Raw genomic sequence first — 19191 nt, 5'->3', positions numbered from 1 at the left:
TGGGGGGGAAAGAGGCCCAGAGGGTGGGATTGGGGTGCTTTGAGGACACACCTCTCCCCGCTGCCGAATGTCGGGGGAAAGGGCTGTAGAGAATTGTAGAGCTGGAAGGGACCCAAGGGGTCATCTAGTCCAACCCTCTGCAACACTCACACGCAGGTGTCCAGGCTGGACCATTGGCACACAGGGAGGCCTGGGACCGCTTGTCACTTATCTCTCCCTAGCATCCTTTCACAGAGCACATTGTTAAACTGTGGAACTCCCTTCTGCAGGAGGCAGGGATGGTCAGCAACCCAGATGGCTTTAAAGTGGCCTGGGCAAGTTCATGGAGGAGGAGAGGGCTCCGTATTTTTATTCCCACCTTATACTTGCTGTTATGGAAAATTCCAGGTGCAAGGCTGCTCAGCCACCTTGCTTGCGGGCAGAGCCCACGGGTCCCTGCAGAACAAAGAAGGGAGTCCAGCCACCAACCAGAGCAAATTGCGTAGACCAGGCACCCCCAAACTCAGCCCTCCAGATGTTTTGGGACTACAATTACCATCTTCCCCGACCACTGGTCCTGCTAGCTAGGGATCATGGGAGTTGCAGGCCCAAAACATCTGGAGGGCCGCAGTTTGGGGGTGCCTGGCGTAGGCCAAAGTTTATTGCGCAACAGGTTCAAAGAGGAATTGAACCCAGAGCAAGGAGCGACATTGACTTTTAAAACTTCCCACCACATCCCAGGATACAGTTCACACAGCATCATTGATACATCATCTTTACATCACTGACGTGTCACCAAAGGGGAGGGGTAGACAGGGGCTACACTAGCAAACCTGTCCAGACAAGTCCTTGGTTCAAGATTAGCATAAGCCGACATGTCAGGGCCAGACCCAGGTAAAAGATTAGCATAGGCAAACACCTCTGAAGCAGCCATCCCCAAACTTCGGCCCTCCAGGTGTGTTGGACTACAATTCCCATCTTCCCTGACCACTGGTCCTGTTAGCTAGGGATCATGGAAGTTGTAGGCCAAAACATCTGGAGGGCCGCAGTTTGGGGGTGCCTGCTCTGAAGTTTCACCCCCTCCCCAAAAGACAATAGAATTTCCTTTGCATGTCTGGACCCCTTGGCAAGTCTGGTGATTGGCCAACAATCAGCTCAGCAATTGTCACCTCTGGGCACTTCCTGGAATCCCCTTTTCAAGGGCAAAATAGCATTGGAATGGAGGAAACTGGCAAAGGAGTTGATTTTATATGATTTTTAAAGCTAGGTAACTTCCCTCAGCTGTCAAGTCGAAAGGATACATTGATGCATAATATTTGTAACATTTAACAAATGTAAAGATGTGCCCCCCCTCTGATTTCTGTAACACTTCCTGTTTTATATGCCATACTTTAATACAATAAGCCTCTATTTCACTTATCATTGTTTTCATTCTGCTGCTCATAATTCGAACCCTGCCCATGTTTTCATTTGACCATAACAGTTCTTCAAATAGTCCCCAACGGATCTCTCCACTCTTCCAAGAACACTTTGTCTCTTTTGTTTCTTGTTTTTGCTCTCCATTTCCGCAAAGTCCATCAACTTTTGAATCCATTCCTCTTTAGTTGGGGCTTCGCCGCCTTCCTGTTTCTGTGCAAAGGGCCAGTTCAGTGCAAAGGGCCAGGGGGAGGACTTCCAGCGCACAAGGAGTTAACTGCTGGCAAGCTGCTCCTTCCCTGCCAAAGGAGGAGTCACTCTCTGCATGTCCAGGCAGCAGCTCCAGGCCCACCTGCCTGTGCATGTCTCCTCAGAAGTAAGCAAGCCCTGATGGACTTACTTCTACAGTAGACTGGTGACTGGGAGCGGCCGCCGAGACCACATAACACCAGTCTTGAAGGACTTACATTGGCTCCCAGTACGTTTCCCAGCACAGTTCAAAGTGTTGGTGCTGACCTTGAAAGCCCTAAATGGCCTCGGTCCAGTATACCTGAAGGAGCGTCTCCTCCCCCATCGTTCTGCCCGGACACCGAGGTCCAGCACCGAGGGCCTTCTGGCGGTTCCCTCGTTGCGAGAAGCCAAGTTGCAGGGAACTAGGCAGAGGGCCTTCTCAGTGGTGGCACCCGCCCCGTGGAACGCCCTCCCATCAGATGTCAAAGAGAAAAACAACTAGAAGACATCTGAAGGCAGCCCTGTTTAGGGAGGCTTTTAATGTTTAATAGATTATTGTATTTTAATATTCTGTTGGAAGCCGCCCAGAGTGGCCGAGGAAACCCAGTAATAAATGATAATGATAATAATAATAATAATAATAATAATAATAATAATAATAATTCAATCATTATTATATTCCAAATCTGTGACTATGAGAAATGCAGTTCCTTCCTCTGGAGAGAAACCAGTCAGTCTCTGCTGGGTCCTAAATGCCACTGGAACTGAGAAGATGGATACAACAAAGTGATGTCTTGTGAATTTCTAGAGTTTTCCCATTGAGCCTGTACATAGATACAGTTAACAGGGAATTGCTAGATTTGGTTCTGACCCTTCCCCTGTTTTCCTTTGTTGGAGACCTGGGGCTTAGAGGGGAGTCAGGGGCTCCTCCTGCAAACTGAGCTGAGCTTCCCTTGCAGATGCCTTTGCAGATAAAGGTCAAGGGACCCCTGACCATTAGGTCCAGTTGTGACCAACTCTGGGGTTGCGCGCTCATCTTGTGTTATTGGCCGAGGGAGCCACTGTACAGCTTCCAGGTCATGTGGCCAGCATGACAAAGCCGTTTCTGGCAAACCAGAGCAGCGCATGGAAACACCGTTTACCTTCCAGCTTGAAGCGGTATCTATTTATCTACTTGCACTTTGACGTGCTTTCGAACTGCTAGGTTGGCAGGAGCTGGGACCGAGCAATGGGAGCTCACTCCTCACGGGGATTCGAACCACTGACCTTCTGATCAGCAAGCCCTAGGCTCTGTGGTTTAACCCACAGCACCACCTTTGCAGAGGTTGCTGCTAATTTTCTGGACATTTGGGGCTGCTGTCAGGGATCTGGAGTTTCTGATAAAACAGGCACTTTGTGAATGGAGTCTTGAACCTGAACGAAGGAGGTTTGGGTGATGTGCAGCGTGGTGAGGCAAGACCCGGTGTGTGTGTGTGTGTGTGTGTGTGTGTGTGTGTGTCAGCCTCTCCCGTCTAATTTCCCTGTAACACCCTTTATTACCATTGGAACGGGATAAAAACTTGCATTTGGTTATTTCTGTTGAATTTCTGTGTCTTTCCCATTCACTGGAGGCTCAATCCAGCTCCTTTGCAGCCCAGCCTGCGATTTGTAAGGTTCAATGGGCCCTGACTGGCCAGCTGTCAAGCAGATGCCGGTGTCCAGTCCTTGCAGCGTAGCTGTCCAGCTCAGAAGGCCCTCGCTCCCGAGGGGTAGGGTGGGTGCCGCCTTGTGGGCGCACTTTGTGTCGAGTCCCTGGTGCGCTGGTTGGGTGCCCCCAGCAGGAGGGGGCTGAAGCCAGAGCAGGCAGCCACGCTACCCCCACCCCCACCCCGGTCTCCCCAGAAGGAGGAAGGCAACGGCCACTGGACCTCGGAGCATTGGAGGGAGCCTGCCAGGAGTGTCAAGGGGAAAGTGTCACAGTGCCCTGAAACCCCACCCCCACCGGAGAGCCCCCCACTTTCCCAGACTCCCACCAGCTAACAGGAGGCGTCCCCTCCCCCTCACACCCTCCCCTCCCGCCTGGTCTCTCTGTTGAGGCTTGTTTGCTCTGCAATACAGAAGCCACACCAAAGGGGGCAGACTTGGGTCAGCCTCCACATCTTGGTGGGCTAGGAGCAGCGGGCAGAGAGGAGAGAGAGAGACAGAGAGGGGGGGGGGACACCAGGGCAGGTGGCAGAGGGTGTCATTCATCAAGGGTGTGACTGGCAGAGCTGCCATCTCCCACTGAGTCTCTCAAGTCTCCCCAGGAGGTAAAAGAAGGAGGACAACTGGCCAGGAAAGGTGGGAAGGGGAACATGCCCTGCAGGGGTGGACTAGATGATTTCTTGGGGTCCCTCCTGACTCTGCAAGTGCCACAGCACCCTGAACCCCCCTGGTGTTCAATGGTTCCTCTTGAGTGACAGAGGAGAGAGAAGCCCCCCACTTTCCTAGCCCCCCACCAGCACCCTGAACCCCCCCCACTGGTGCTCAATGGTTCCTCTTGAGTGACAGTGGATAAAGAAGCCCCCCACTTTCCCAGCCCCCCTGCCAGCCAGCTTATCAAAGGCATCCCCCCCCCCCAGCCCTTCCCCTCCCTCCATCCCAAAGAAAGAGACACAGGAAACCAGTCAGATTGCAGAGGGAGAATTTATTAGAGGGTCAAGCGTCACATGGGGGCAGGAAGGGGTGGCCCCCACCCCACCCGGTGGGTGGCGAGACCAGCAGGAGGCTGCCGCTTCTCCCTGGGGGGGTCTCAGTGGTACCGGCGGGCCATTGCGTGAGCCACCACCCTGACCAGCTTGTGGAAGGCATGGTGGTAAGCAGGGGTGAATTCCTTCCCAAAGTGGGCGGCCAGGAGGGTGATGAGGACCTCGCCCAGCATCTGGAAGAGAAAACAAAAAGAGGGGGTGACTCCTTCTGCCAGGGGGGCTGTGTGCCTTCTCCCCACAACCCCCACCCCACACAGCCACAGCTGGCAGCTGTAGAGTCAAGCCCAAAGGCCATCTGGGTTGAATGAAGGGGTTTGGGGTCCCCTGGAAAGAGGCCGCTCCAGGAGGCAACAGGCAGAACCCAGTTGGCATTGCCATGCCAGGAGAGGTTTGGTGCCAAGAAGGAACCTGGCCCCTGCCAGGGACCTCCTGGGCTTGGCCTCTGCTAGGCGGACAGATCCTTGCTTGACCAGGGACAAGTCAGGAGGAGGAAGGGCAAAGGCCCACAAGCTGCATTTGAAAGGCCAGAAGGCAAGAGAGTCCGTCGAGGTAAAAAGGGTTGGCTTGCTCAGGGCGTGGCTGAAGGTGCCCACGGATGAGGGGCACCCACTCTGACTCGCCAGGAGATGAGACCACAAGGATTTTGAAAGATAGCCAGGACCTCTCCCCACCTGGAATCCATCCCCCCCCGGCCCTCCCCCCAGCAGCCCTTTGAGGTGGGGAGCAGCCTCACCAGGAAGTTGATGGGATCCACGTGGAGCTTGTCGCAGTGCAGTTCGCTCAGCTTGGCAAAGGTGTCCTTGACCTTGTCGGGGTTCTTGACGGCTTCTGAGAAGGTGGCCAGGACCTTGTGGCCGTGCGCCTTGACTTTGGCGTTGGCAGTGATGGCAGAAGGGCTGGAGACGTCCCCAAAGTGAGTGAATAACCTCCGGGTCCAGGGGAAGACGATCAACATGCTGCAGGGAGGGAAGGAAGGAAGGAAGGAAGGAAGGAAGGAAGGAAGGAAGGAAGGAAGGAAGGAAGGAAGGAAGGAAGGAAGGAAGGAAGGAAGGAAGGAAGGAAGGAGAAAGGGAGAGGCAGGGGTGGTTATTATCCCGGTGGAAAGAGGAGCCCCTGCCCCCCTGCCCAGAGAGGCGACCACCCCTGGCCTTACGTGGCAAGGGCCTCCGCCCCCATGGCGGCCACGTCCACTTTGCCCCAGGCAGTGGTGATGAGCTGCTTCTCTTCGGCGGTCCAGTGCACCATGATGGCTGGCTGTGGGCTGGGAGCTTCTCTGGGCTGCTGGAGAAAACCTTCTGGGCTGAACTGGAGCTCCTTCCAGGGCTGGAGCCTTTTATACCTTGGGCCAAATCTCCTCCTCCTCCTCTGGGGGCCCAGCTTGGTGGGGCTGGGGAGCAGGAGGGGGGAAGAGGCTGGCTATGGGGTGTGGCGCCCTGGGGCGAGCAGGAGGCCCCGATAGCTGCTTCTCTCGAGGAGGCATCAGGCCCCAGCTGCTCTCTTTATCAGCAGGACCAGGTCTGAGCACACAGCCCAGGAGACTCCCTGGAAGCTCACCATTTTGCAGGGGCAAAACACACCCCACAGACCTCATGTGGCATTTAGACCCATTGCACAGATGAAGGCGCAATGGGAGCCACAAGGGACATGTCCTGGATGACTCAAACCCAGAGCTTCCCTCAATGAGCCCCCAAGAGGGGATGTCTACGATTGGCAGGACGCTGGGGGGAGAGGGGCTGGAGTCTGGCTTGAAAGAGGGGGGCAGTGATTTGTGGGGAACTGGACCAGCCAGGAGTCAAGAGTCGGAGGCAGGGGAAGCTTCAGAGCTGGAGGAAGAGGAGGAAGAGGCAGGCCAGGCAAGGGAAGGGCCAGGGGTTTCCTCACCTTCTTCTGCCCCTCTGTCTCCCAGAACCAGGAGCGGACTGAAGAGGGAAGGGCAGAGGCAGCTTCCATGCAGGCTCAGTCTCTGGCTGTGAGGTGCATAAACGGAGGGAGGGAGAACTGCCCCTGTTGTTGCAGCGTCTCCATAGAGCGCAGACCTGGGAATAGCTGCATCCTAGCAAGGGTTATATTTGGCAAGAAAGAGCTAGCTCTCTGCCATGTGCCTTCCTTGGGCTGGGAAGCGCCCTTGATGCCCGCCATGCCAGCTCCATGGAAAGAAACAGAGCTGGGAGTGGATGGCTTCCAAGCACCTAGAGACTAGGCTCCAGAGCTGGAGAAGAACGCCTGTGAATGTTCACAGTTAGCTGTCTGCTGTGTGACTGTGAAGTGCCCTTGGAGCTTCATGGAGAGGCTAATAATAATAATATATTTATTATTATTATTTATACCCTGCCCATCTGGCTGGGTTTCCCCAGCCGCTCTGGGCGGCTTCCAACAAAATATTAAAATGCAATAGTCTGTCAAACATTAGAAGCTTCCCTAAACAGGGCTGCCTTCAGATGTCTTCTAAAAGATGCAGGGAGAGGATTTATTTATGACCCACCCTTCCCCGCAAGGTCCCAGGAGGGGCTGCGAGCTCAAAGCGCCTTCTCGGTGGTGGCTCCTGCCCTGTGGAATGCCCTCCCATCAGATGTCAAGGAAAGAAACAACTATCTGACTTTTAGAAGACATCTGAAGGGAGCCCTGTTCAGGGGCGTTTTTAATGTTTGATGTTTTATCGCTTTATTATTATTAATATTTTGTTGGAAGCCACCCAGAGTGGCTGGGGAAACCCAGCCAGATGGGCGGGATATAAATAAATAAATAAATAAATAAATAAATAAATAAATAATAATAATAATACAAAAGAAGAGTTTAAAGTAACTTGCGACTTCGTCTCTGTGGCCACGCGAAGCCTCCAGCTGCAGAGGCACTCCACCTGCCTTCTTCCCTGGGGAACCTGAGTGGGGAGAGGGCTGCAGAAGAGGCGCCTGGTTGGCCACTGCAGGGAAGAGGATGAGGCCCTTCTGGGGCCAGAATTCTCCCAAGGGAAAGCAGCAAGCAGGACCTGAGCCCAGGAAGGCTCCCCCCCCCTCCTGCACTTTCCAGCAACTGGGACCCAGAAGCGGAGCCACAGCGGAGCCCTCCCTCTCTTCCTCCAAGAATTTGTCCAATCTTCTTTTAGAGCCATCCAAGGTGGTGGCCACCACTGCCTCCTGTGGGAGGGAGTTCCACAGATCAACTCTGTGCTGCATGAAGAAGGACTTTGTAATCAGTCCTGAATCTCTTCCTGGCATGTCAGCAGTTCTAGTGTTAGGAGAGAGGGAGGAAAGCGTCTCTCTTCCACTCTTTCCAGGCCAGGCATCTGCCTGCCTTTTACTCTCCCCTTTTCTCTAAACTATAAAGGCCCCCAAACGGCAGCCTTTCCTCACAGGGGAGTCACTCCCTCCCTGGATCATTTTGGGGTGCCCTCCTCCCCCCTTTTCTGCCAGGAGGGCTCAGGAGAGTCTCCCCTTCCCTGGGCCACCCAGAGACTTCTGGGCCCCTGAGCATCCAGCTGGTCCTCTCTGACTGCCGCCTGGCCAGGCCCCACGGAGGCCCCACTGGGCCCCCCAGCACGGAGGAGCCCCTGGGCAGAGCCCTCTGCTGCATCTCCCCACAGACGCCAGCCTTCCTCCTCCTTGGCGCCCAAGATCTCTGAGGTCTGCTGGGGGCAAGTGGCATGCAGATGCTTGCCTCTGGTCCTCTAGAACAGGGGTCAGCAACCTTTTTCAGCCGTGGGCCGGTCCACCATCCCTCAGACCATGTGGTGGGCCGGACTACCGTATATTTGGGGGGGGGGAATATGAATGAATTCCTATGCCCCACAAATAACCCAGAGATGCATTTTAAATAAAAGCACACATTCTACTCATATAAAAACATGCCGATTCCCGGACCGTCCGTGGGCCAGATTGAGAAGGCGATTGGGCCGCATCCAGCCCACGGGCCTTAGGTTGCCTACCCCTGCTTTAGAAAAAGGATGCTTGTTGAGACAGAAGTTTCCCAGACTTGTGCAGCACCTCGACTGGACTTGGGGGTGTGTCCCAAGGTGGGGGAGCCCTGATGCTGATCCCAGGGCCGGGGGGGGGCATCTCTGGCCATGTTCCCAGAAGCCACCAGGGCTCTGCTCTGCTTCCACAGTCAGAGGCAGCGATGCTTCCGGACGCCAGTTGCTGGAAACCGAAGGAGGGGAGACTTGCTCTGGGGCTCGGATCCTGCTCTGGGGCTTCCCCTTGGGGCACCTGGTCAGCCACTGGGAGAACAGGAGGCTGGACTCAATGGGCCCCCTGTGGCCTGATCCAGCCTGCTCTTCTTATGTTGAAGAATCTGAAGAAGTGTGCATGCACACGAAAGCTCATACCAAAATATAAACTTAGTTGGTCTTTAAGGTGCTACTGAAGGAATTTTTTTATTTTTCTTATGTTGAGAAAGAGAGAGAAGTTGTTTGTTTGTCTGGACTCTTGTCTGGCTTGAGGAGTGCATGAGCCCCCCTTCCCCCCCCCTGCAGTTCTCCAGACTGTTTGGGGCCAGCCCTGTGGGGCAGGTCCAGGTGGGGCTCAGGCAAGAGGGGGGTGGAGGCCACGCTTCCCAACTCCTGGCAACCGGCTGACGGGCCCCTGGAGGACCTGGATGAGAACTTTGCCTGGGCTGCGGGTGCAGCAGGAGGGTGTGTGAGTGGAGCACCCATGGGTGCCTCTGAGGAGACCTGTTTGTGGGAGATTTGGGGGGTGTCGGGCAGGAGGCGCCTCCTGGCAGGCAGCTGATAAGGGCGGCCCCTCCCTCCCTCCCTCCCTCCCTCCTGATAGCTCCAGCCCAGGCTCCCTGGAGAGACCTCAGCCTCTGGCACCAGGAGCTTCGGGGGGGGGGGTGACACTCGCTGCCTAAGCAAAGGGAACGGGTGGCACCAGCCGCCTCCCTAGATGGCTTCCTGCTACTACTATTTTCAAAGAGCTTTTGTGTTTATGTTTTCAGCCATGTCTTCCTCCGAGTCTTTTTTAGCATCCTTTTCTGTCTGCTTGGACTTTTTTTACGGCCAAATTCTGCGTTCCAGTTAGCTTTTCATATTACATTGATGCTTTTGAATTATGGTGCTGGAGGAGACTCTTGAGAGTCCCATGGATTGCAAGAAGATCAAAACTATCCATTCTGAAGGAAATCAGCCCTGAGTGCTCACTGGAAGGACAGATCCTGAAGCTGAGGCTCCAATACTTTGGCCACCTCATGAGAAGAGAAGAATCCTTGGAAAAGACCCTGATGTTGGGAAAGATGGAGAGCACTAGGAGAAGGGGACGACAGAGGACAAGATGGTTGGACAGTGTTCTCGAAGCTACCAACATGAGTTTGACCAAACTGTGGGAGGCAGTGCAAGACAGGAGTGCCTGGCGTGCTATGGTCCATGGGGTCACGAAGAGTCGGACACGACTAAATGACTAAACAACAACAACAACAATTACATTTTTAAGAGTTTCAGAGTGATTTGCCCCTCTTGGTTTTGACTTTCCAACTTCCTTCTTACCAACTTTCCTCTTTGGAAATCAAATGCGCCCCTGATAACACTCTAAGACCAAACGCCCCACATCGCCCCTCTTGCCCCACCCAAAGGGAGAGCCTCTCTCACGGCTGCCCTCCCCAGGCGGGCATTTGCGGAAGGGGGGGCAGGGAAGGCGGCCTCCCAGCTGTTCCTTGCTGCACTTGCTCCCTCCCCCTCAATGCCGCCTTTGTCTCTCCCCCTTCCCCTTCCAGGGGCTGCTGGGGGGCTTCCTCTCCCCCCCACAGCTCATTCCCTCTCCCTCCCCTTGCAGCTTCTTCCCTCCCTGCATAACTTCTCAAAGGCAGCGACTCTTTCCAAGACCTCCTTTTTATTGAGGGAGTTTTATTGAATTCCTAAGGCTTCTGAGCTCTGCACTGCTGCTAGAAGGAAGTGATGGGGTCCGTCCTGGTGTGGTTCAGCTGGTAACCATGGAGCGTGAGGTTGCCCCCATCGTTTGAAAGGCTCTGGAACACGCGGAGGTGGGCATACTTGTCCTCTGCATACTGGACCTGGGAGGAGGAAGAGGAGGAGGAAGGAAGAACACAGAAAGGGTGTCACCAGCAGAAACCAACTGGCTTCTCTCCAGAGGAAGGAACTGTATTTCTCATAGAGTCACAGAGTTGGAATATAATAATAATAATAATAATAATAATAATAATAATAATAATAGCAATTTATTATTTATACCCCAGCCACTCTGGGAGGCTCCCAACAGAACATTAAAAACACGATAAAAAATAAAAATAAAAACATTAAAAAACTTCCCTAAACAGGGCTGCCTTCAGATGTCTTCTAAAAGTCAGATAGTTGTTTATTTCTTTAACATCTGATGGGAGGGTGCCACCACCAAGAAGGCCGTCTGCCTGGCTGCCTGTAACCTCCCTTCTCGCAGTGAGGGAACCGCCAGAAGGCCCTCAGCGCTGGACCTCAGTGTCTGAGCTGAACAATGAGGGAGGAGACTCTCCTTCAGAGTATACTGGGCCAAGGCCGTTGAGGGCGTTAAAGGTCAGCACCAACCAACACTTTGAATTGTGCTTGAAAATTTACTGGGAGCCAATGTAGGTCTTTTAAGACCAGTGTTATATGGCCACTCTCAGTCACCAGTCTAGCCACCGCATTCTGGATTAGTTGTAGTTTCTGGGTCACCTTCAAAGGTAGACCCACACAGAGTGCATTGCAGTAGTCTAAGTGGGAGATAACCAGAGCATGCACCACTCTGGCGAGGCAGTCCGTGGGCAGGGAGGGTCTCATCCTGCATACCAGATGGAGCTGGTAGACAGATGCCCTGGACACAGAATTGACCTGTGCCTCCATGGACAGCTGTGAGTCCAAAATGACTCCCAGGCTGCACGCCTGGTCTTTCTGGGGCACAGTTACCCCGTTCAGGAGTCCCCCACACCTGCCCGCCCTCTGTCCCCCCAAAACAGTGCTTCTGTCTTTGCCAGGATTCAGTCAGGATTCTATCCAACTGAACTGCCTGCCATGCACAAATCACAGCTCAAGGATCCCTGGCAGATGGTTCCTCTATTTATGTACACGACAACAGCAGCTAGAACTTTGTATGTACAGAAGTGGAAAGAGAAAGGGCAGCCAATGAAGGAGAAGTGGCTTGCGAAACAGATGGAATATGCTGAAATGGTGAGACTTTGTTCTGTGAAGCGCCCTGAGACCTCTGGGTATGGGGCAGGATATAAATCCAAGAAATAAAAATAATAAAATGACAAAGGGTTTAAGGAGGAATGGGAACCGCTGGTGGATTACCTATCAAATTATCACCCATTTATGAAGTCATGGGCAGGATTTGAAATATGAGCAGTGGATGAATAAAAGATTGAACGGCAGGGGGATTTAGATGGCAAAAATGTTTGTTATAAAACAGCTAATAAAAATGAGTAAAAAACAAACATCAGGCAAGGAGGGTTGGGAAGTCAACAAGAAACATTGTATATGATGATAAATGCTTTGAAATATTGTTGGAGACTTAATAAAATGTGTTGTGTTGTGTTGTGTTGTGTTGTGTTGTGTTGTGTATCCATCTGACATCTGTTTAAAAAACCTCCAGGGAAGGTGAGGCCATCACCTTTCATGGGAGCCTATTACTGTCAGACGTCTCCTCTTGCCCTCAGAAATTTCTTCTTAAGATTTACCACTCAGATTCTCGTTGGAGAATGTCTCGAAATGGCCTGGTGTCTCTAAGGAGGAGGATGAGAGGCATGCCTGCCACCTTGAGGTCCTTGGAGGAAAAGCTGATATAGAAATGCAATAAATAAACCAAACCAACCAGGAAAGGGCCCCTGACCTTGATGAAGTAGTTGGTGCCAGCTACCACCTGAGTCCTGAACTCAATAGCCTTAAAGAGGTTGAATGCCTGGTTCACTTTTGCTTCCAGCTGACATTTCACCTGCGAAAAGAAGGCAAAGGCTACTGGTTATGGCAGCAGGAAGCTGAAAGAGCCCTGAGGGTGGAAGGAGGCAGGCTTAGCTCACTCCTGGGGGCCAGAAGAGGCTGCTGGAGGTTCCCTGGGACAGGCGAGGGGAGAAAGCTTTGGGCAGCAGCCCCTCCCCATTGGGTGCCCTCCTGACAGTAAGAGCTGTTCGACAGTTGAATTTGCTGCCAAGGAGTGTGGTGGAGTCTCCTTCTTTGGAGGTCTTTAAGCAGAGGCTTGAAAGCCATCTGTCAGGAATGCTTTGATGGCGTTTCCTGCTTGGCAGGGGGTTGGACTGGTCGGTCCTTGTGGTCTCTTCCAACTCTAGGATTCTATGATTCTAGTGCTTTGGCCATCCTGGCTGGGGGCTGGTTGGAGTTGCACCCTTGGAGAGCACAAGGCCCTCAAATCATCGACTTGTAGAGTTGGAAAGGGGCCCCCTAGGGGCAGCTAGTCCAACCCCCTGCAATGCAGGGATCTCAGCTCAAGCATCCAGGACAGATGGCCATCCAACCTCTGCTTAAAGACCTCCAAGGAAGGAGAGTCCACCACCTCCCGAGGGAGACTGGTCCACCATCAAACGTCTCTTACTGTCAGAAAGTTTGTATTGGTGTTCAGTCACAATCTCCTTTCTGGTAGCTTGAAGCCATGGGTTCGAGTCCTAACTCCTAGAGCAGGAGAAAACAAGCATGCTCCCTCTTCTCTGTTACAGGCCTTAAGATATTGAAAAGATGGCTCTCCTATCTCCTCTCAGTCTCCTCTTTTCCAGGCTAAACATACTCTGCTCCATCAACTGCTCCTTGTAAGGCTTGGTTCCCAGACCCTTGATCATCTTGGTCACCCTCCTCTGCAGACCTTCCGGCTTCTCAACATCCTTCTTGAATTGGACACAATATTCTAGGTGTGGTCTGACCCAGGCAGAAGAGAGAGAGACTGTGACTTCCCTTGATCTGGACACTAGACTTCTGTGGACGCAGCCTAGAATAGCATTAGCCTTTTTTGCTGCTGCATCACACGGTGGGCTCAGGTTGAGCTTGTGGTCCACTAAGACCCCAAGATATTTTTCATTTGTACACCTAGCTTTGACATTGGAAACATTTGGACTTTAGAAACAGGGCTCAACATGGCAATCATTTCCCATGAGTTAAGAAAAGCCTCTTAGCGCAACGAGGCTGGAAGCCAGCTGCCGCCCCCCCGCCTCGCCCCATCTCCAGAAGAAGTAGAGCCCCAGAGCCTCTCTCTCCATGGTGGTAGGGGAGGGGGAGAGGAATCTGTGGGGAGAGGGGGCAGCTCACCTGGTCAGTGATTGCCTGAATCTCAGGAGTGGCCAATTTGACGGGGGATAACCCTCCAGGAGTCATGGTGGCTCTGAAGGAAGAGATGCAGCAGGTCTGGAGCAAGAGAGCGGAGGGAGAGATGGAGTCAGGGAGGGAGTCGGGGGACACACCTTTTTATTCTCTGGCAGCCACCATCTCTTCTTGGGCAACATCAGGTGCAGGGGTGGCTGACGTCTGTGGGAAGGAGCATTGCTCATCAAACTCTGGCATGAGGAGACACATCCCATCTCTGACAGAGGAGGGGGCTGCTGCTGGCAAGGAGCAGGGGGCTGCCTGGGTGCCTTCTCCCAAATTCCATCGCAACCCCTTGGGAAGCCATAGCAGACCTCAACGGTCGCATTCCCTGGGTGAAAAGGCGAAGAGGAGGGACTGGGAGTGGCTGCCGGGACCACATAACACCGGTCCTGAGAGATCTAGAATCAGAGAATCATAGAGTTGGAAGAGACCACAAGGGCCATCCAGTCCAACCCCCTGCCGAGCAGGAAACACCATCAAAGCATTATTGACATATGCCAGTCAAGCCTCTGCTTAAAGACCTCCAAAGAAGGAGACTCCACCACACTCCTTGGCAGCAAATTCCACTGCCGAACAGCTCTTACTGTCAGGAAGTTCTTCCTAATGTTTAGGTGGAATCTTCTTTCTTGTAGCTTGAATCCATTGCTCCGTGTCCGCTTCTCTGGAGCAGCAGAAAACAACCTTTCTCTCTCCTCTATATGGCATCCTTTTATATATTTGAACATGGCTATCATATCACCCCTTAACCTTCTCTTCTCCAGGCTAAACATACCCAGCTCCCTAAGCCGTTCCTCATAAGGCATTGTTTCCAGGCCTTTGACCATTTTGGTTGCCCTCTTCTGGACACGTTCCAGCTTGTCTGTATCCTTCTTGAACTGTGGTGCCCAGAACTGGACACAGTACTCCAGGTGAGGTCTGACCAGAGCAGAATACAGTGGTACTATTACTTCCCTAGATCTAGATGCTATACTCCTATTGATGCAGCCCAGAATTGCATTGGCTTTTTTAGCTGCTGCATCACAATGCTGACTCATGTCAAGTTTGTGGTCTACCAAGACTCCTAGGTCCTTTTCACATGTACTGCTCTCAAGCCAGGTGTCTCCCATCCTGTATTTGTGCCTTTCATTTTTTTTGCCCAAGTGTAGTACTTTACATTTCTCCTTGTTAAAATTCGTCTTGTTTGCTTTGGCCCAGTTGTCTAATCTGTTAAGGTCATTTTGAAGTGTGATCCTGTCCTCTGGGGTATTAGCCACCCCTCCCAATTTGGTGTCATCTGCAAACTTGCTCAGGATGCCATCTACACTGGCTCCCAGTACGTTTCCGAGCGCAATTCAAAGTGTTGGTACTTACCTTTAAAGCCCTAAATGGCCCCGGTCCAGTATACCTGAAGGAGCATCTCCACCTCCATCGTTCTGCCCGGACACTGAGGTCCAGCACCAAGGGCCTTCTGGCGGTTCCCTCATTGCGAGAAGTGAGGTTACAGGGAACCAGGCAGAGGGCCTTCTCAGTAGCAGTACCTGCCCTGTGGAACGCCCTCCCATCAGATGTCAAGGAAATAAGAAGTTATCCTATTTTTAAAAGACATCTGAAGGCAGCCCTGTTTAGGGAAGTTTTTAATATTTAATGCTGTATTGTTTTAATATTCGATTGGGAGCCGCCCAGAGTGGCTGGGGAGACTCAGCCAGATGGGCAGGGTATAAATATATTATTATTATTATTATTATTATTATTATAGAAGAGACAAAGGCACTCCTGAGATGCGCAAGGAAGGAAGAACCTGGGGAAATGCCCAGTTCCCCAAGGCTAAAGCCTGTCAGTCTCTGCCACCCGCCCCTGGCACACAGCCAGACTCACACACACCCTTTTCCAGGAACTCCCTTTTGAGGGAGGGAAAACCTTTGACTCAGCTCTGCTGCTCAACATTCCGGTTCTGCTCAGCCCAACTAGAAGGGGCATTAATTTAATGATGTGCATGTGATTTTTGTGCCCATTGTTGAGCATGCAAATTGTGTGGTACATGTGCATGCTCTGCTAAATGTTTGTGGGGGGCAGGAGGCGGGCAGGTGTGGAGGACTCCCTGGTCCTGAATGGGGTAACTGTGCCCCTGAAGGGCCAGGTGCGCAGCCTGGGAGCCATTTTGGAGGTGCAGGTCAATTTTGTGTCCAGGGCAGCTGTCTATCAGCTCCATCTGGTACGCAGGCTGAGACCCTACCTGCCCGCGGACTGCCTCGCCAGAGTGGTGCATGCTCTGGTTATCTCTCGCTTGGACTACTGCAATGCGCTCTATGTGGGGCTACCTTTGAAGGTGACCCAGAAACTACAACTAATCCAGAATGCGGCAGGCCACCTCCTCCTCCTGCCGACTCCCGGAGGCCCAGGGCGCTCCGCGCAGCGCTGCTGGGCACTTTGTCGGCGCTTCAGCAGCAGGGTCCCACTGGCTCGGGTCACTCGGCAGACTCGCTCCATGCGGCGCCGACCTGGCAAGCACCCTCCTCTTCCTGCCACAGCTCAGTGCCCGGAACTGGCTGCTGCTGAAGCGCCGACAAAGCACCTGAGCCCCGAGCCAGCGGGAGCCAGCAGCGCCCCCCGCTGAAGCGCCGACAAAGCGCCCAGCAGCGCCACGCCGAGCACCCCGAGCCACAGGAGGAGGAGGAGGATTCAAAGTGCTACAGAGCACTGCTGGGTCCCGTTGGCTCGGGGCGCTCTGCGTGGCGCTGCTGGGCGCTTTCTTGGCGCTTCAGCGGGGGGCGCTGCTGGGTCCCGTTGGCTCGGAGCTCCACGTGGTGCACACTGCTGGGTGTTTTGGCGGGGCTGCAGCAGTGGCAGCATCCGGTTCTGGGCCCCAACCCGACAGGCCTCTTCCTCTTCCTTGACGCCCTCCAGAACTGCACCTAGCCCTACGGCTTATTTTCGGGGTATGTCTTATATTTTTTCAACGCATGAAAATCCTGCCATGGCTTATTTTATAGGTACGTCTTATTTCATGAGAAACCGGGTACATGCAGCCACTGGGATAGATCATCAGGGGATTTGGGCTGGGTGTTCATCAGTATGCGGATGATACCCAGCTCTACTTCTCTTTCAAATCAGAACCAGTGAAGGCGGTGAAGGTCCTGTGTGAGTGCCTGGAGGCGGTTGGAGGATGGATGGCGGCTAACAGATGGAGGTTGAATCCTGACAAGACAGAAATACCCAAGTGAGAGCCCAGGGGTCTGAACACTCATTCCCCCACAGGAAGAACATCTGGGCCAGGCAGGCCTTCAGGCTGGTCTCCCTGGTGCCGAGCCAGAAGATGCCCAGCCACTAGGGCATGATGGAGGTGGAGAGGCTCAGGTGGGTCAGGGCCAGGATGGCAAAGAAGAGGAACATGGGCTGGTGGAGGCTGGGGAGACCCTCAAGGACCAGCAGGAGGGAGGTGTTCCCCAGCAAGGCTGTGAGGTTCACGCAGCCGTAAGGGATGGAGACTCAGACCTTAAGGGACTCCAGCCCTGGGATCCCGACCAGGAGGAAAGAGAAAGGCAGGTAAAGCTGGACAGGGAGGGAAAGGCGGACCACTGCCCAGGGTGGGGTGTAGCATCACTGAAAGAGTCAAATACAACATTTCCTGTTTTCCCAGAGTGGACACACAGGGGAATGTTGCTCCAGCCAGGAAGACTTCCTGTCACACCTGGTCTGGAGCATTCCCCCCCCTGCATGTGACCAGGTAGATGGGTGTGACATTAAATTGATGTTAATGATGGGGGGGGAGTAGTAGGAACACAGCTGAAGTTTTAGTTTATAACTATGGAAGAAAGGACAAACACAGGGTTTTTTTAGCAGGAAACTAGTCGATAGATTCGTTAGAGCCATATAAATTGAGCAGTCCAGTCTGGCTTGTCCAGATTGGATTGTTCCTGGTAAATTCCCCTTCTTAAAAACAACAATGACCCAACAGTCTTCTTTTAAAAGTAATGATAAGCTTTCCTTACATTCACTTCACAGTATGGTCCTGAAGGCAGGCCTGAGCTTTTTAGTTACAGTTCCAGAGAAAGGTGTGGCTTCATCCTCTTGGAGGAATGAGCCCATGTTTCCTTGGAAGGGGAAAGGCGGTGAATAATTGCAGCCTTGAGGGACAGGGCTCTGCCTGGGCCTCAGATTTCTGCCTGGCACCACACCTCTTTTCTGACATGATTCTGACATTTCCTATTATGCTTCTTGCAATGTAGTATGGAAAATCATGGGAACATTTGAAAGCAGGTGTAACCTTTTGTTCTGGGTTCTTCTGCTTTGCTTTGCTTTGCTTGGGAGTGGAAAATTAGTTGCAACAAATAAACCATCAGGCTTAATAGCCGCTGCTTGGCCTCTTTAACTGGGCTGTGGTCTCTTGCTTGAACCTGACCAATTTTGGACCCCAAGTTTTGATACTTCTTAGCACTCTTGGCCCTCAAGACCCCTCTCCTCCTCCCTGAATTTGTCCAATCCTCTTTCAAAGCCACCCAAGTTGGAGGCCATCCCTGCTTCCTGCAAGAAGGAGTCATGGGGAGCTCAAACGGCTGGTGACTTTTTGGATGGTTCTAATAAAAGGTGCTCTATTTCTTTGCATCCAAAATTGGTCAGGTTCAAGCAAGAGACCACAGAAAGTAAAATCTCTCACTGCCTCCATTTCTTCCCCTTCTATTTGCCAGGAGGTGATGGGACTAGTGGCCGTGATCGTGGTTTTTTTGAAGCTCAACATCAAAAAAACCAAGATCATGGCCACTGGTCCCATCACCTCCTGGCAAATAGAAGGGGAAGAAATGGAGGCAGTGAGAGATTTTACTTTCTTGGGCTCCTTGTTCACTGCAGATGGTGACAGCAGTCACGAAATTAAAAGACGCCTGCTTCTTGGGAGAAAAGCAATGACAAACCTAGACAGCATCTTAAAAAGCAGAGACATCACCTTGCCTACAAAGGTCCGTATAGTTAAAGCTATGGTTTTCCCAGTAGTGATGTATGGAAGTGAGAGCTGGACCATAAAGAAGGCTGATTGCCGAAGAATTGATGCTTTTGAATTATGGTGCTGGAGCAGACTCTTGAGAGTCCCATGGACTGCAAGAAGATCAAACCTATCCATTCTGAAGGAAATCAGCCCTGAGTGCTCATTGGAAGGACAGATCGTGAAGCTGAGGCTCCAGTACTTTGGCTACCTCATGAGAAGAGAAGACTCCCTGGAAAAGACCCTGATGTTGGGAAACATTGAGGGCACTAGGAGAAGGGGACGACAGAGGACAAGATGGTTGGACAGTGTTCTCGAAGCTACGAACATGAGTTTGACCAAACTTCGGGAGGCAGTGGAAGACAGGAGTGCCTGGCGTGCTATGGTCCATGGGGTCACAAAGAGTCGGACACGACTAAACGACTAAACAACAACATTTCTTTGCATTGCTCATTTAAGAAGACCCTCTTGTCTCTCCTTGCTATTTTTTTTGAAAATCTGCATTTAGTTTCCTGTATCTTTCACTATCTCCCTCACATTTTGCTTGCCTCCTCTCCCCCGCTATTTGTAAGGCCTCGTTGGACAGCCATTTTGCTTTCTTGCATTTCCTTTTCCTT

At 52.5% G+C, this 19191-nt stretch overlaps 2 protein-coding genes across 2 annotated transcripts; both read right to left on the bottom strand.

Moving 5' to 3' along the window:
- Window positions 1-4271: 4271 nt before the first annotated feature.
- LOC118085601 (hemoglobin subunit beta-1) lies at window positions 4272-5644 on the bottom strand. Its single transcript, XM_035116437.3, has 3 exons — window positions 5506-5644; window positions 5086-5308; window positions 4272-4525 (listed from the first exon to the last, which is right to left on the bottom strand). Exons 1-3 carry the CDS (start codon window positions 5595-5597, stop codon window positions 4397-4399), a joined length of 444 nt encoding a protein of 147 aa, XP_034972328.3. The 5' UTR covers window positions 5598-5644; the 3' UTR covers window positions 4272-4396.
- A 4507-nt stretch (window positions 5645-10151) lies between these two features.
- Window positions 10152-13717, bottom strand: LOC118085603 (cystatin-A). Its single transcript, XM_035116439.2, has 3 exons — window positions 13564-13717; window positions 12143-12244; window positions 10152-10352 (listed from the first exon to the last, which is right to left on the bottom strand). Exons 1-3 carry the CDS (start codon window positions 13627-13629, stop codon window positions 10224-10226), a joined length of 297 nt encoding a protein of 98 aa, XP_034972330.1. The 5' UTR covers window positions 13630-13717; the 3' UTR covers window positions 10152-10223.
- Between the last annotated feature and the right edge of the window lie 5474 nt (window positions 13718-19191).

The sequence above is a fragment of the Zootoca vivipara genome, chromosome 4 (genome assembly GCF_965207765.1).
Source record: "Zootoca vivipara chromosome 4, rZooViv2.hap1.1, whole genome shotgun sequence".
Classification (NCBI taxonomy): domain Eukaryota; kingdom Metazoa; phylum Chordata; class Lepidosauria; order Squamata; family Lacertidae; genus Zootoca; species Zootoca vivipara.
This window is presented reverse-complemented; position numbering and strand designations above follow the sequence as displayed.